The sequence below is a fragment of the Halichondria panicea genome, chromosome 16 (genome assembly GCF_963675165.1).
Source record: "Halichondria panicea chromosome 16, odHalPani1.1, whole genome shotgun sequence".
Classification (NCBI taxonomy): domain Eukaryota; kingdom Metazoa; phylum Porifera; class Demospongiae; order Suberitida; family Halichondriidae; genus Halichondria; species Halichondria panicea.
The window spans coordinates 5,810,768-5,825,672 of record NC_087392.1 but is presented as its reverse complement, the minus strand read 5'-3'; the positions used below and the strand labels follow the sequence as shown (position 1 = coordinate 5,825,672).

At 43.2% G+C, this 14,905-nt stretch overlaps 2 protein-coding genes and 1 long non-coding RNA gene across 5 annotated transcripts; all 3 read right to left on the bottom strand.

Moving 5' to 3' along the window:
* Nucleotides 1-426: 426 nt before the first annotated feature.
* LOC135350609 (uncharacterized) lies at nt 427-2,423 on the bottom strand. The gene is made up of 2 exons (XR_010399208.1): nt 2,263-2,423; nt 427-2,031 (listed from the first exon to the last, which is right to left on the bottom strand). It is a non-coding gene; the product is annotated as an uncharacterized LOC135350609 (long non-coding RNA).
* An 8,289-nt stretch (nt 2,424-10,712) lies between these two features.
* LOC135350104 (NFU1 iron-sulfur cluster scaffold homolog, mitochondrial-like) lies at nt 10,713-13,322 on the bottom strand. 3 transcript variants are annotated; one of them, XM_064548818.1, is made up of 6 exons: nt 13,204-13,322; nt 11,523-11,743; nt 11,339-11,459; nt 11,119-11,255; nt 10,951-11,049; nt 10,713-10,901 (listed from the first exon to the last, which is right to left on the bottom strand). In XM_064548818.1, the coding sequence occupies exons 2-6, from the start codon at nt 11,718-11,720 to the stop codon at nt 10,794-10,796; spliced, it is 663 nt and encodes a 220-aa protein (XP_064404888.1). In that variant the 5' UTR covers nt 11,721-11,743; nt 13,204-13,322; the 3' UTR covers nt 10,713-10,793. The 3 variants fall into 3 exon arrangements, with proteins under 3 accessions (XP_064404888.1, XP_064404887.1, XP_064404886.1); XM_064548817.1 differs by lacking the exon at nt 13,204-13,322 and adding an exon at nt 12,476-12,815; XM_064548816.1 differs by lacking the exon at nt 13,204-13,322 and adding an exon at nt 11,847-12,004.
* Nucleotides 13,323-13,478: 156 nt separating this feature from the next.
* On the bottom strand, nt 13,479-14,873 carry LOC135350606 (tRNA:m(4)X modification enzyme TRM13 homolog). The gene is made up of 3 exons (XM_064549465.1): nt 14,667-14,873; nt 14,377-14,609; nt 13,479-14,311 (listed from the first exon to the last, which is right to left on the bottom strand). The coding sequence occupies exons 1-3, from the start codon at nt 14,796-14,798 to the stop codon at nt 13,510-13,512; spliced, it is 1,167 nt and encodes a 388-aa protein (XP_064405535.1). The 5' UTR covers nt 14,799-14,873; the 3' UTR covers nt 13,479-13,509.
* Between the last annotated feature and the right edge of the window lie 32 nt (nt 14,874-14,905).

Genomic DNA, 14,905 nt, shown 5'->3' with positions numbered 1-14,905 from the left:
CTTTCTCTACTGCACTGAGCTACTACTTTTACTTCACTTAAAATAAAAACTTTTAATAAGCTAAACTACCTTCTGCACCTGTTTTCTTAATTGCAAAACAACTTTTCAGTAAAAGACTTATAAGCTAAACAACTTTTTTTTTTCCCTTAAACCAGCAAATACTGCACTAATAAAGCTAAACAACTTTTTTTCTTTTCATTATCAAGCACTACTTAAGCTTATAAGCAAAACCACTTTTTTCTTTTCTTTTCATGTTTTACTGCACTAATAAAACTAAACTACTTTTTTCTCTTCATCATCAAGCACTACTTAAGCTTATAAGCAAAACCACTTTTTCTTTTCTTTTCATGTTTTACTGCACTAATAAAGCTAAACTACTTTTTTCTCTTCATCATCAAGCACTACTTAAGCTTATAAGCAAAACCACTTTTTCTTTTCTTTTCATGTTTTACTGCACTAATTAAGCAAAATTAAGCAATATCTTTTTTTTCACTAAAACATACAATGCACTAAGCAAAACCACTAATTTTTTTATTTAGGGCGTGTAAGGATTCCCATCAGAAGCTGGCTAACCCAGCAAATGAAATATTGCATACTATTTTCTCTCCCTGTTTGCCTAATTTTAGGGCGTGCAAGGCTCCCCGTCAGAAGCTGGCTAAACCAGCAAATGAAATATTGCACACTATTTGCTCTCCCTTTTTGCCTAATTTTTTTAGATTAGGGCGTGCAAGGCTCCCCGTCAGAAGCTGGCTAGCCAGCAAATGAAATATTGCACACTAGTTTCTCTCCCTGTTTGCCTAATTTTAGGGCGTGCAAGGCTCCCCGTCAGAAGCTGGCTAAACCAGCAAATGAAATATTGCACACTATTTGCTCTCCCTTTTTGCCTAATTTTTTTTAGATTAGGGCGTGCAAGGCTCCCCGTCAGAAGCTGGCTAGCCAGCAAATGAAATATTGCACACTATTTGCTCTCCCTTTTTGCCTAATTTTTTTTAGATTAGGGCGTGCAAGGCTCCCCGTCAGAAGCTGGCTAGCCAGCAAATGAAATATTGCACACTAGTTTCTCTCCCTGTTTGCCAAATTTTAGGGCGTGCAAGGCTCCCCGTCAGAAGCTGGCTAAACCAGCAAATGAAATATTGCACACTATTTGCTCTCCCTTTTTGCCTAATTTTTTTTAGATTAGGGCGTGCAAGGCTCCCCGTCAGAAGCTGGCTAAACCAGCAAATGAAATATTGCACACTATTTGCTCTCCCTTTTTGCCTAATTTTTTTAGATTAGGGCGTGCAAGGCTCCCCGTCAGAAGCTGGCTAGCCAGCAAATGAAATATTGCACACTAGTTTCTCTCCCTGTTTGCCTAATTTTAGGGCGTGCAAGGCTCCCCGTCAGAAGCTGGCTAAACCAGCAAATGAAATATTGCACACTATTTGCTCTCCCTTTTTGCCTAATTTTTTTTAGATTAGGGCGTGCAAGGCTCCCCGTCAGAAGCTGGCTAGCCAGCAAATGAAATATTGCACACTAGTTTCTCTCCCTGTTTGCCAAATTTTAGGGCGTGCAAGGCTCCCCGTCAGAAGCTGGCTAAACCAGCAAATGAAATATTGCACACTATTTGCTCTCCCTTTTTGCCTAATTTTTTTTAGATTAGGGCGTGCAAGGCTCCCCGTCAGAAGCTGGCTAGCCAGCAAATGAAATATTGCACACTAGTTTCTCTCCCTTTTTGCCTATTTTTTTTAGATTAGGGCGTGCAAGGCTCCCCGTCAGAAGCTGGCTAAACCAGCAAATGAAATATTGCACACTATTTAAACACGGGCTCTCCCTGCCTAATTTTTTTAGATAGCAGGCAAAACCAGCAAATGAATTATTGCACACCTTAATTGTATGTACAGCATGATATGTTTTATCTCCTTCTTTTTTAATTGTCTCGAACGAGCAAAAACATAATCACACTATTTAGGACTAACGTTTGGCCTGGAGTCTCCTTCTTGATACTTGGCGTTTCTTGATACTTGATGTCTCTTGATATTCTGATGCTCTTGTCTGTAAGAAAAAAAATACTGATTTAACTTAAAAATTTTATTTACCTAAAAAAAAGTGTTGAGCTGTTTTTGAACTTAATACACGCGCCAGGAGAGGCTTACTACCAGTCTCGATTTCAGGCCACGACGAAAAATAAAAAGCTGCATAGCAGGCGGCTTACATACACACAAGCTAACACAAAGCCAGCGCTAGCTAGACATTGGTAGGTAGCTAACACAAAGCTCTACAAACCTTATAGCTTGGAGCAGTACTGGGTTAGGTCTGATGGACATAGAGGCTGCTGGGTTCCTCAGTAGAGTATAGAGTAGAGTATAGAGAAGGTAGAAGAGAACTTGAGGTAGAGCAGAGGTAGAAGAGGCTGAATAATGAGCTAGACTGCTGGGTTGCTAGTTAAACTAAAAGCGTTCTCACTAAGGTTTCTCCAGCATTACCTTACTTGGTAATACCTCACATTCCATATTACAGAGTCTTGGCAAGGTTTCTCCAGCATTACCTTACTTGGTAATACATCACATTCCATATTACAGAGTCTTGGCAAGGTTTCTCCAGCATTACCTTAATTGGTAATACATCACATTCCATATTACAGAGTCTTGGCAAGGTTTCTCCAGCATTACCTTACTGGTAGTACATTACATTCCATATTACAAGGTTCATAACTGTCAACACATTCAGATGACTAATAACGATTAATGTACTAAATTGCTGTATAAATCATTGAAATTGCAGCACAAGTTCATAATGAATTAGCATACACTCGCTTTGGTTGTACCACCCTAATTACTGTACACCCCTAGAGAGTACAGAAACAGTGAACAGTAAGGTATCATGTCTCAGAACAACATAGAACCTGTGCCAGGACATGTGGCATGCTCGGTACGATCGGGTCATGACAATGTAGCTATTCTGCATCATTCCTGTCCAATCACCAGTAAGTGTCATTGCGCCCCCACTGGGTGCTACCGATACCGAAGAATCTAGAAATCGAACAGAGGCTATACTGTCAAGTTTTCCCAAAGGTAAGGATCGCTCAAGACGCTCGACTTGCTGATCATACAACAGGTCAACAGGGTCACAGCTAGTCCCTAAGGCAGGGCCTAGCACAGGCTCTACATCACCCTGAGGCATGATCCCAACTGTACAAAGCTCTAATCAGTACTAACCTAGATACAAAGATAATGGGCCACCTGACATGCACACAAGCTCAAAGCTATTTTATAATTACAGTTAACACACAGTAACTTACCCACTGGAATAGGTAGCACTCAATGGAGGTCTCCTCCTGTTCAAGTGGCAGGATGATGGAGTGGTTGGTTGGTCTATTGTATGGTGGTACTCTCTCCGTTGCACATGAAGAGAGAGAGAGAGGGATAGAATAGTCACCCATACACCACACAGCTACAAGCATAAGCACAGCATACACTCGCCTTGGTTGTACCACCCTAATTACTGTACACCCCTAGAGAGTACAGAACAAGGTAAACAGTAAACAGTTAGGTATCATGTCTCAGAACAACATAGAACCTGTGCCAGGACATGTGGCATGCTCGGTACGATCGGGTCATGACAACGTAGCTATTCTGCATCATTCCTGTCCAATCACCAGTAAGTGTCATTGCGCCCCCACTGGGCAGTATTGCTCTGTTCCGATTTCTAAATCCCATGCCTTCAGGGCTACCGATACCGCAACGCGATGGCAGGATCCCAAAAGCAAGGAATCTAGAAATCGAACAGAGGCTATACTGTCAAGTTTTCCCAAAGGTAAGGATCGCTCAAGACGCTCGACTTGCTGATCATACAACAGGTCAACAGGGTCACAGCTAGTCCCTAAGGCAGGGCCTAGCACAGGCTCTACATCACCCTGAGGCATGATCACAACTGTACAAAGCTCTAATCAGTACTAACCTAGATACAAAGATAATGGGCCACTTGCTATGCACACAAGCTCAAAGTTATTTTATAATTAACACACAGTAACTTACCCACTGGAATAGGGTAGCACTCAATGGAGGTCTCCTCCTGTTCAAGTGGCAGGAGTGGTTGGTTGGTCCATTCTATGGTGGTACTCCCTCCGTTGCACATGAAGAGAGAGAGAGAGAGGGATAGAATAGTCACCCATACACCACACAGCTACAAGCATACCTAATTACTGTACACCCCTAGAGAGTACAGAACAAGGTAAACAGTGAACAGTTAGGTATCATGTCTCAGAACAACATAGAACCTGTGCCAGGACATGTGGCATGCTCGGTACGATCGGGTCATGACAACGTAGCTATTCTGCATCATTCCTGTCCAATCACCAGTAAGTGTCATTGCGCCCCCACTGGGCAGTATTGCTCTGTTCCGATTTCTAAATCCCATGCCTTCAGGGCTACCGATACCGCAACGCGATGGCAGCATCCCAAAAGCAAGGAATCTAGAAATCGAACAGAGGCTATACTGTCAAGTTTTCCCAAAGGTAAGGATCGCTCAAGACGCTCGACTTGCTGATCATACAACAGGTCAACAGGGTCACAGCTAGTCCCTAAGGCAGGGCCTAGCACAGGCTCTACATCACCCTGAGGCATGATCCCAAAGCTCTAATCAGTACTAACCTAGATACAAAGATAATAGGCCACCTGCCATGCACACAAGCTCAAAGTTATTTTATAATTAACACACAGTAACTTACCCACTGGAATAGGTAGCACTCAATGGAGGTCTCCTCCGGATGATGGAGTGGTTGGTTGGTCCATTGTATGGTGGTACTCCACATAAAGAGAGAGAGAGAAGGATAGAATAGTCACAGAGTAGCCATGCTGCCATACACGTACACAGCTACAAGCATATTTAAAGCGCAGCACTCATAGTAAGTGGGCGGGGCTATTCATTGGGACAAAGGGCGACTCATTCATGAGACTACTATCGTGTGTGTGGGACAAAGGGCGACTCATTCATGAGACTACTATCATGCAGGCATGCATGATTCCCTAATGATTAATTTTATATAAAATTAATGGCAAAAATTAATACATTATTTTTATCATAATAATGGCAAAAATACAGTATTATTGTGTGTCAGTCTCTTAGTTGTCCTGCGAGTGTCCATAATTATTCAATCCATGGGCAAGGGAGGGCAGCAAATTGTATCATGTATAAATTGTAAAAATTGAAATAAAAATTGTGTAAATTGTATCATGCATAGTAGAGTCTGTCCCGGGTGGTGTGCTGTCCTAGCTGGTAGTAGGTAGGTCTTGTAGTGTGTTGGTTAGTTGGTGATGCTGGCTCTTAGTAGAACTTGCTGCTCCCTCCGACTAGGTGTGGGGACAAAGACACGGATGATGTGTGTACTGTACACAAAAACACAGCATGTACGACACAATGCATGGGTTGGGGGTGTGGTCAAGAGGGTTACCATGTATGGGGGTGTGACCACATATCAGAACAGTGAGTGGGGGTGTGGCCCCATATATACAGGATGTGCAGGTACAATGTGTGGATAGAGGTGTGGTCTGCACTGTATAAAAATTAATGAAGTGATTCCGTATGACCAGGTGAAAAACATAAAACAACCAAACCGACAATAATACTAGACTATAGAATGAACTAAGAATGAACTAATTAAGAATAAGCTTAGCCTGCGTAAGCAAGTTGGAGGAAGAAGCTGAGCAGAACAGAAACCGATCCAAACAGTGGCATACATTAATTTAGTGTAATAATTATACAGAATAACTTCTCCTGCATTGGTCCATCAGAGCAGTGGGGCCATCATCAGATCATTCCCACCATGGGAGTCCTCTCTGTATAAACTTACAACACACTTCACACTTCATGTAATATAAATGGAAGACACTCCCACGCACCATGCAAAGCTATGGTTTCCTGGCATTGAAATGTGAACAACTATACAACATTTCTCGAGGGCTCAAATAACGAACTTTCCCGCTACACGCAGAGGTCAATGCATAAGTGGAGTTAACTACCTAATGCTGGTACAATAATAAAATACAATTTCTTAAGCCAAGAGTAGAAGAAATGTTTTAAACTGGCTAGTGATTGAAGGCAATTGCATCTGACCCAAAACAGAGAAGATCATCTAGTACTGTACAATAATTATTAGACTATACCTTGTGTGGCCGACTCCCTCTGTTTAGAGTAGCCTTTCCTGTCAGAAAATCACATACACTGCCTGCAGATTGAGTGATGAAGAAAGGGGAGCTCAAAATGCTACTCTACAGTCAATTACATTACGAAATGTACAAGCAACAGAATATTCGTACATGATACAGTAACTGGCCCTTTGGTGTCTATTATTGTGTGTCAGTCTCTTAGTTGTCCTGCGAGTGTCCATAATTATTCAATCCATTGGCGAGGGAGGGCAGCAAATTGTATCATGATCGTAATACAAAGGCGTATTACATGGTATAGTAGAGTCTGTCCCGGGTGGTGTGCTGTCCTAGCTGGTAGTAGGTAGGTCTTGTAGTGTGTTGGTTAGTTGGTGATGCTGGCTCTTAGTAGAACTTGCTGTCCCTCCGACTAGGTGTGGGGATAAAGACACGGATGATGTGTACTGTACACAAAAACACAGCATGTACGATACAATGCATGGGTGGGGGTGTGGTCAAGAGGGTTACCATGTATGTGGGTGTGACCACATATCAGTACAGTGAGTGGGGGTGTGGCCCCATAATTATATACAGGATGTGCAGATACAATGTGTGGATAGAGGTGTGGTCTGCACTGATAATAATGAAGTGATTCCGTATGACCAGGTGAAAAACATCAAACAACCAAACCGACAATAATACTAGACTATAGAATGAACTAAGAATGAACTAAGAATAAGCTTAGCCTGCGTAAGCAAGTTGGAGGAAGAAGCTGAGCAGAACAGAAACCGATCCAAACAGTGGCATACATTAATTTAGTGTAATAATTATACAGAATAACTTCTCCTGCATTGGTCCATCAAAGCAGTGGAGCCATCATCAGATCATTGCCACCATGGGTCTGTACAAACTTACAACACACTTAACACTTCATGTAATAAAAATGGAAGACACTCCCACGCACCATGCAAAGCTATGGTTTCCTGGCATTGAAATGAGAACAACTATACAACATTTCTCGAGGGCTCAAATAATGAACTTTCCCGCTACACAGTAGTAGAGGTCAATGCATAAGTGGAGTTAACTACCTAATGCTGGTACAATAATAAAATACAATTTCTTAAGCCAAGAGTAGAAGAAATGTTTTAAACTGGCTAGTGATTGAAGGCAATTGCATCTGACCCAAAACAGAGAAGATCATCTAAGTACCGTACAATAATTATTAGACTATACCTTGTGTGGCCCGACTCCCTCTGTTTAGAGTAGCCTTTCCTGTCAGGAAATCACATACACTGCCTGCATTGAGTGATGAAGAAAGGGGAGCTACTCTACAGTCAATTACTGATAATGTTACGAAATGTACAAGCAACAGAATATTTGTACATGATACAGTAACTGGCCCTTTGGTGTCTATTATCCTTTGGTGTCTATTATTGTGTGTCAGTCTCCTGCGAGTGTCCATAATTATTCAATCCATGGGCGAGGGAGGGCAGCAAATTGTATCATGATCGTAATACAAAGGCGTATTACATGGTATAGTAGAGTCTGTCCCGGGTGGTGTGCTGTCCTAGCTGGTAGTAGGTAGGTCTTGTAGTGTGTTGGTTAGTTGGTGATGCTGGCTCTTAGTAGAACTTGCTGCTCCCTCCGACTAGGTGTGGGGATAAAGACACGGATGATGTGTGTACTGTACAGTACACAAAAACACGGCATGTACGACACAATGCATGGGTGGGGGTGTGGTCAAGAGGGTTACCATGTATGGGGGTGTGACCACATATCAGTACAGTGAGTGGGGGTGTGGCCCCATATTGTGGCCCCATATATACAGGATGTGCAGGTACAATGTGTGGATAGAGGTGTGGTCTGCACTGATAATAATGAAGTGATTCCGTATGACCAGGTGAAAATCATAAAACAACCAAACCGACAATAATTATACTAGACTATAGAATGAACTAAGAATGAACTAAGAATAAGCTTAGCCTGCGTAAGCAAGTTGGAGGAAGAAGCTGAGCAGAACAGAAACCGATCCAAACAGTGGCATACATTAATTTAGTGTAATAATTATACAGAATAACTTCTCCTGCATTGGTCCATCAGAGCAGTGGAGCCATCATCAGATCATTGCCACCATGGGTCTGTACAAACTTACAACACACTTCACACTTCATGTAATAAAAATGGAAGACACTCCCACGCACCATGCAAAGCTATGGTTTCCTGGCATTGAAATGAGAACAACTATACAACATTTCTCGAGGGCTCAAATAATGAACTTTCCCGCTACACAGTAGTAGAGGTCAATGCATAAGTGGAGTTAACTACCTAATGCTGGTACAATAATAAAATACAATTTCTTAAGCCAAGAGTAGAAGAAATGTTTTAAACTGGCTAGTGATTGAAGGCAATTGCATCTGACCCAAAACAGAGAAGATCATCTAAGTACCGTACAATAATTATTAGACTATACCTTGTGTGGCCCGACTCCCTCTGTTTAGAGTAGCCTTTCCTGTCAGGAAATCACATACACTGCCTGCATTGAGTGATGAAGAAAGGGGAGCTACTCTACAGTCAATTACTGATAATGTTACGAAATGTACAAGCAACAGAATATTCGTACATGATACAGTAACTGGCCCTTTGGTGTCTATTATCCTTTGGTGTCTATTATTGTGTGTCAGTCTCCTGCGAGTGTCCATAATTATTCAATCCATGGGCGAGGGAGGGCAGCAAATTGTATCATGATCGTAATACAAAGGCGTATTACATGGTATAGTAGAGTCTGTCTCGGGTGGTGTGCTGTCCTAGCTGGTAGTAGGTAGGTCTTGTAGTGTGTTGGTTAGTTGGTGATGCTGGCTCTTAGTAGAACTTGCTGCTCCCTCCGACTAGGTGTGGGGACAAAGACACGGATGATGTGTGTACTGTACACAAAAACACAGCATGTACGACACAATGCATGGGTTGGGGGTGTGGTCAAGAGGGTTACCATGTATGGGGGTGTGACCACAAATCAGTACAGTGAGTGGGGGTGTGGCCCCATATATACAGGATGTGCAGGTACAATGTGTGGATAGAGGTGCGGTCTGCACTGTATAAAAATTAATGAAGTGATTCCGTATGACCAGGTGAAAAACATAAAACAACCAAACCGACACAATAATACTAGACTATAGAATGAACTAAGAATGAACTAACTAAGAATAAGCTTAGCCTGCGTAAGCAAGTTGGAGGAAGAAGCTGAGCAGAACAGAAACCGATCCAAACAGTGGCATACATTAATTTAGTGTAATAATTATACAGAATAACTTCTCCTGCATTGGTCCATCAGAGCAGTGGAGCCATCATCAGATCATTGCCATACATTCATTGCCACCATGGGAGTCCTCTCTGTACAAACTTACAACACACTTCACACTTCATGTAATATAAATGGAGACACTCCCACGCACCATGCAAAGCTATGGTTTCCTGGCATTGAAATGTGAACAACTATACAACATTTCTCGAGGGCTCAAATAATGAACTTTCCTGCTACACGGTAGTAGAGGTCAATGCATAAGTGGAGTTAACTACCTAATGCTGGTACAACAATAAAATACAATTTCTTAAGCCAAGAGTAGAAGAAATGTTTTAACTGGCTAGTGATTTGCATCTGACCCCAAATAGAGAAGATCATCTAAGTACCGTACAGTAATTATTAGACTATACCTTGTGTGGCCGACTCCCTCTGTTTAGAGTAGCCTTTCCTGTCAGAAATCACATACACTGCCTGCAGATTGATGAAAAAAGGGGAGCTCAAGATGCTACTCTACAGTCAATTACTGATAATGCTACGAAATGTACAAGCAACAGAATATTCATACATGATACAGTAACTGGCCCTTTGTCTCTCAGAGGTAGATCCACTCCATCACTCAGAGCCAATAGCCAATAACAGATCATCTCCTCCTCGATCAGAAAGCTGGGCTCCATATAAATTCAGTTATAAGGGGCTGAATACCAGAGGAAGTAACAGATAGTACACTACATCACTATGCATGGGACAATACGTAATTATTATACTGACCCTTTCCTGTCGTATCTTGTAGTGCTCTCGTACGTCAGCAGCCATTCAGTGATAAAAATTAAGAGTGGGGCGTCCCCCATAAAAGATGAAATGACAATAAAATTATGAGAGCGATTGATGTGCAGCGTTGAGTAGTTATCTGTGAGTAAGACATGAGAGAACAGGACAGTATACACAGAGCTACTTTAACACAAGGCTGTCACTATTAATATCCAACTACCACCTTGCTAGCTATAGGGTACAGTATAGCACTCACCAAAAGATGACCGACGTACAAGGAGACAGCCGGCACTGCCGCAGGCACACCTCGTCTTGCTCTCTCTTTGTCTTGTCGCTGCAAATGACATGTGCTCTAGCTATCATGACATGCGCGACAACTATATTTTGCATGAAGTACATGTAGGCAGCCATAGCAGTTCCCTATTACCTTAGAATTGTTTAACCAAGTGACATGCATGATGACACAAATACTATTAAGGCATGCAGCTCTGTGCAGCTACTGCCATCATAATTATAATGTCCACAGGTTCAATTTTTCTCTGCTTTTTATAGTCACGAATAAGGTGGGCAATCTGGGAGGCCTGCACAGTACACATGCACGCACACAGTCATGTGCATAAAAATAACAGCAAGTACATTATATGTTTAGTGGTATCCAGTTTGTGTTCCATTTGTTCAAAGACTGCTTCACTTAGATTGTCTTCTTCGTCCAATACCTGCAAGCATAGTGATGGTCAGCCACACCACAGAGTGTGTTATGATTACCTGTTCCACTTCCCTCACTTCTGGTACATAGAACTGAAGCATGTTCTGTACACCCATCTTGAGTGTAACTACAGAGCTAGGGCAGCTGGTACATGCACCCTGCATACACACACACACACATAACACACACACACATAACACCGTAGCAACTGGTAGACATAAAATCACCTGTAATTTAAGTTTGACAACACCATCTTGGAATCCCTTGTATACAATATCTCCCCCATCTTCCTGTACTGTGGGTCTAATCCTGGTGTTGAGCAACTCTTTGATCATGGCCACCGTCTCATTGTCCTCCTCTCCGTCTAGTAGATACAGGGGGTCATGACACACACACAGGGGGGTCATTATGCACACACACACAGGGGGGGGGTCGTGTTGTGTGTACCTAGTTGTTCAAGTTGGTTCTCATCTTCTTCACTCACAACGGGCACACCAGATGCAAAGAAGTCCATAATGGTAGCAAACACTTCAGGCTTAAGGACTTGCCACTCAACTCCATCATTAACCTGAATGGTTGTGAGGTATGTAGACACACACGGCTATGTTAACATGTAGATCTAGACATATACCTTGGTGATAGTGACAAAGTCACTGCCCAGGAAGATAGCTTTAACCCCATGGATCCTGAATAATTGTTGGGCAAGCGGAGAGCTGTTAGCAGTGGCTGGTGTGGGGATGTCCCTAGTATTACCACCACCTAACACAGACACACCAGGAACAAACTTCATACTGTTAGGGTTTGGAGTCGACTGCACTTGCACAAACATCCCACGAGTCCACACATTGACACCTGTATGTACATATGTACGGTAGGAGGTAGGCTGATACACGACACCTGTACTTGTATGTGTAGGTCAGGTACAAGGAACATACTTATAGCTAGCTATTCATACCATGTCTTGGCAGTCTCCAGAGTCCACTCATCAGAGACATAGCTAGCTAGCTAGCTTAGGGTTTGGGGTTGTACAATTGCTTGGGGAGGGCGTGGCTAGACTACTTGTTTACAACAACCTTGAACCTCTGATTGAGCTGCGCTGCATAATTATCCAGCATGGATATGGATGTGCTCAAGGAAGTGTTTAGTGGATAGTGGAGAATCAGAGAGTACTAGTACAATCGACACCATGATCCATACTCGCACTGACGACAAGAGCTTGCATGCTCAAAACAATATAGGTGACAGGAATAATAATGTACTTATGTGTTTATAATCATTAATAATTATTTGTATTTATAGGTGGACCTCACAGACAGCTGATCATGAAATCAAACAGAGGCTATACTGTCAAGTTTTCCCAAAGGTAAGGATCGCTTAAGACGCTCGACTTGCTAATCATACAACAGGTCAACCGGGTCACAGCTAGTCCCTAAGGCAGGGCCTAGCACAGGCTCTACATCACCCTGAGGCATGATCCCAACTGTACAAAGCTCTAATCAGTACTAACCTAGATACAAAGATAATGGGCCACCTGCCATGCACACAAGCTCAAAGCTATTTAATAATTAACACACAGTAACTTACCCACTGGAATAGGTAGCACTCAATGGAGGTCTCCTCCTGTTCAAGTGGCAGGATGATGGAGTGGTTGGTTGGTCCATTGTATGGTGGTACTCCTCCGTTGCACATGAAGAGAGAGAGAGGGATATAGAATAGTCACCGATACACCACACAGCTACAAGCATAAGCACAGCATACACTCGCCCCACCCTAATTACCGTACACCCCTAGAGAGTACAGAACAAGGTAACTAAATGGATCAGTGAACAGTAAGGTATCATGTCTCAGAGCAACATAGAACCTGTGCTAGGACGTGTGGCATGCTCGGTACGATCGGGTCATGACAACGTAGCTATCCTGCATCATTCCTGTCCAATCACCAGTAAGTGTCATTGCGCCCCCACTGGGCAGCTGTTCCGATTTCTAAATCCTATGCCTTTAGGGCTACCGATACCGCAACGCGATGGCAGGATCCCAAAAGCAAGGAATCTAGAAATCGAACAGAGGCTATACTGTCAAGTTTTCCCAAAGGTAAGGATCGCTTAAGACGCTCAACTTGCTAATCATACAACAGGTCAACAGGGTCACAGCTAGTCCCTAAGGCAGGGCCTAGCACAGGCTCTACATCACCCTGAGGCATGATCCCAACTGTACAAAGCTCTAATCAGTACTAACCTAGATACAAAGATAATGGGCCACCTGCCATGCACAAAAGCTCAAAGTTATTTTATAATTAACACACAGTAACTTACCCACTGGAATAGGTAGCACTCAATGGAGGTCTCCTCCTGTTCAAGTGGCAGGAGTGGTTGGTTGGTCCATTGTATGGTGGTACTCCAGTAGCATATAGCACTTTCCCTTTGCATCTAAGTGGGCGGGGTTATTCTCTTACTACCGGTACTAGCCTCGATCCCAGGCCGAGTTTTCGCTTTTATAACCGTTATAAAAGCGAAAACTCGGCCTGGGATTGAGGCTAGCTAGTCTACTACTAGTGGGCGGGGGTGCAACCTTCAGCAGTCATTTACAGTTTACAACACAAGCATAATTATATAATTATATCATTGTACAAGCATAAGTACATTCTCTAGACAAGTGTCCCTAGTCACATAATACAGCAACTGAGCAGAGAGGCCATTGTCTCGTAGGTACTTCAATCGAGCGTAATCCACTATTCTCTTACACATGATACCGATTAGTTCGTTCTTGTGAGGCACATATCCGGCCTGCTCTGAGCGCACACCACACACAGCCCAACTAGTCATGTGACTTAACAATACAAAGTCTTCTGGGCTGAATCCAAGCTGTATCAGATACTCGCGTCCTGCTAGCTGACTCCAGGTTGCTCGGTGGTGACAACAAAGAGCAATCAAAGCTCCACTAAACTTGGCAGTCCTTCCTTGAACAAGACAACGCAATGCAAGGTCAGTAGCAACACCACACAAATGCTTGCTCACTCCTACCACTGACTGTACAGAGTTTAACACCTCCAATGCTCCTAGATCAAAGTCTTGTATGTCCATGAGGAGTCTGTGATACGTGGCACCCTCCAATGAAAGAGTGCGCAATGCACCATCAGCTTTACGTCGACAACTAGACCTATCCACCAACACCAGATGAACATTGCTAGGATTTGCAAGAGCTGCTATTATCTTCTCTGACAGTTTTCCCCGACCTGCTCCAAACTCAATATATGCTGTGTCCTTGGAAGCAAGAAGAGAGAGTCGATCCAAATGGCCAACAATCGAGGATTGCTGCGTCAGGTGTTTGCGCGCTACCGGACTGTTAGAGAGGTCACGGAGGTCAACTTCCATTGAAGAATGAGTTAGCACTTGCTCTGTAATAATATTTTCTCCAACACACCTACATGTATGCAGGGATCAGGAGGGGGTAATAGGGGATACAGGGAAGTGGGGTGTGGCACTTACTCTGCCTGGTAGATGGTATTGACGCGCTCACAAAGCTCTGTTAGTCTAGCTTCCACACAGTCAGACAATGACACACTGACGGGGTCTACAATACCTTGCACACAATTCACACCGTCTCTGTAACAGGTTGGACGTGGTTTCTTGGCAGCATTACATCTCCGAACATGTTTCGAGAGTTGGTCTTCATAGATAGTGTGTGAGGGGTCCAGAGGACAGCGAACCCTAACCCTTGCCTGCAGAGAGAAGTGTGTGTACATTTACATGTAGCCAAGCTAGTTTCCTAGACTCACTTGCTGCCCTGCTGTGTCGTGTATCAGATGTTCCCCACAATAAAGGCTACCAGTGGCGGGAACCATTCGACAATAGCGACCTCTCCTCTCCACAACATAGGCACACCGCCCAGTCCCTACTGCAGCAGCCATCACTAGCACTGTAAGCTGTACTACACAATGTGCACATACTACACTTCAGTCTTTTCTAAAAAGCCACGCCCTCTATCTTCTAGTGTACATGTAATCGAGGCTATTAC

What these genes read in the sequence shown, in the direction of transcription:
- LOC135350104 (XM_064548816.1), bottom strand. Translation starts at nt 11,886, where the DNA reads ATGTCTCTGATGAGTGGACTCTGGAGACTGCCAAGACATG. An exon ending in GAACCAACTTGAACAACTAG is followed by an intron (nt 11,256 to 11,338) that starts GTACACACAACA and finishes TGTATCTACTAG; the next exon opens with ACGGAGAGGAGGACAATGAG. An exon ending in TTGTCAAACTTAAATTACAG is followed by an intron (nt 11,050 to 11,118) that starts GTGATTTTATGT and finishes GTGTGTATGCAG; the next exon opens with GGTGCATGTACCAGCTGCCC.
- LOC135350606 (XM_064549465.1), bottom strand. Translation starts at nt 14,798, where the DNA reads ATGGCTGCTGCAGTAGGGACTGGGCGGTGTGCCTATGTTGTGGAGAGG. An exon ending in ACGACACAGCAGGGCAGCAA is followed by an intron (nt 14,610 to 14,666) that starts GTGAGTCTAGGA and finishes TTCTCTCTGCAG; the next exon opens with GCAAGGGTTAGGGTTCGCTG. An exon ending in AATACCATCTACCAGGCAGA is followed by an intron (nt 14,312 to 14,376) that starts GTAAGTGCCACA and finishes GCATACATGTAG; the next exon opens with GTGTGTTGGAGAAAATATTA.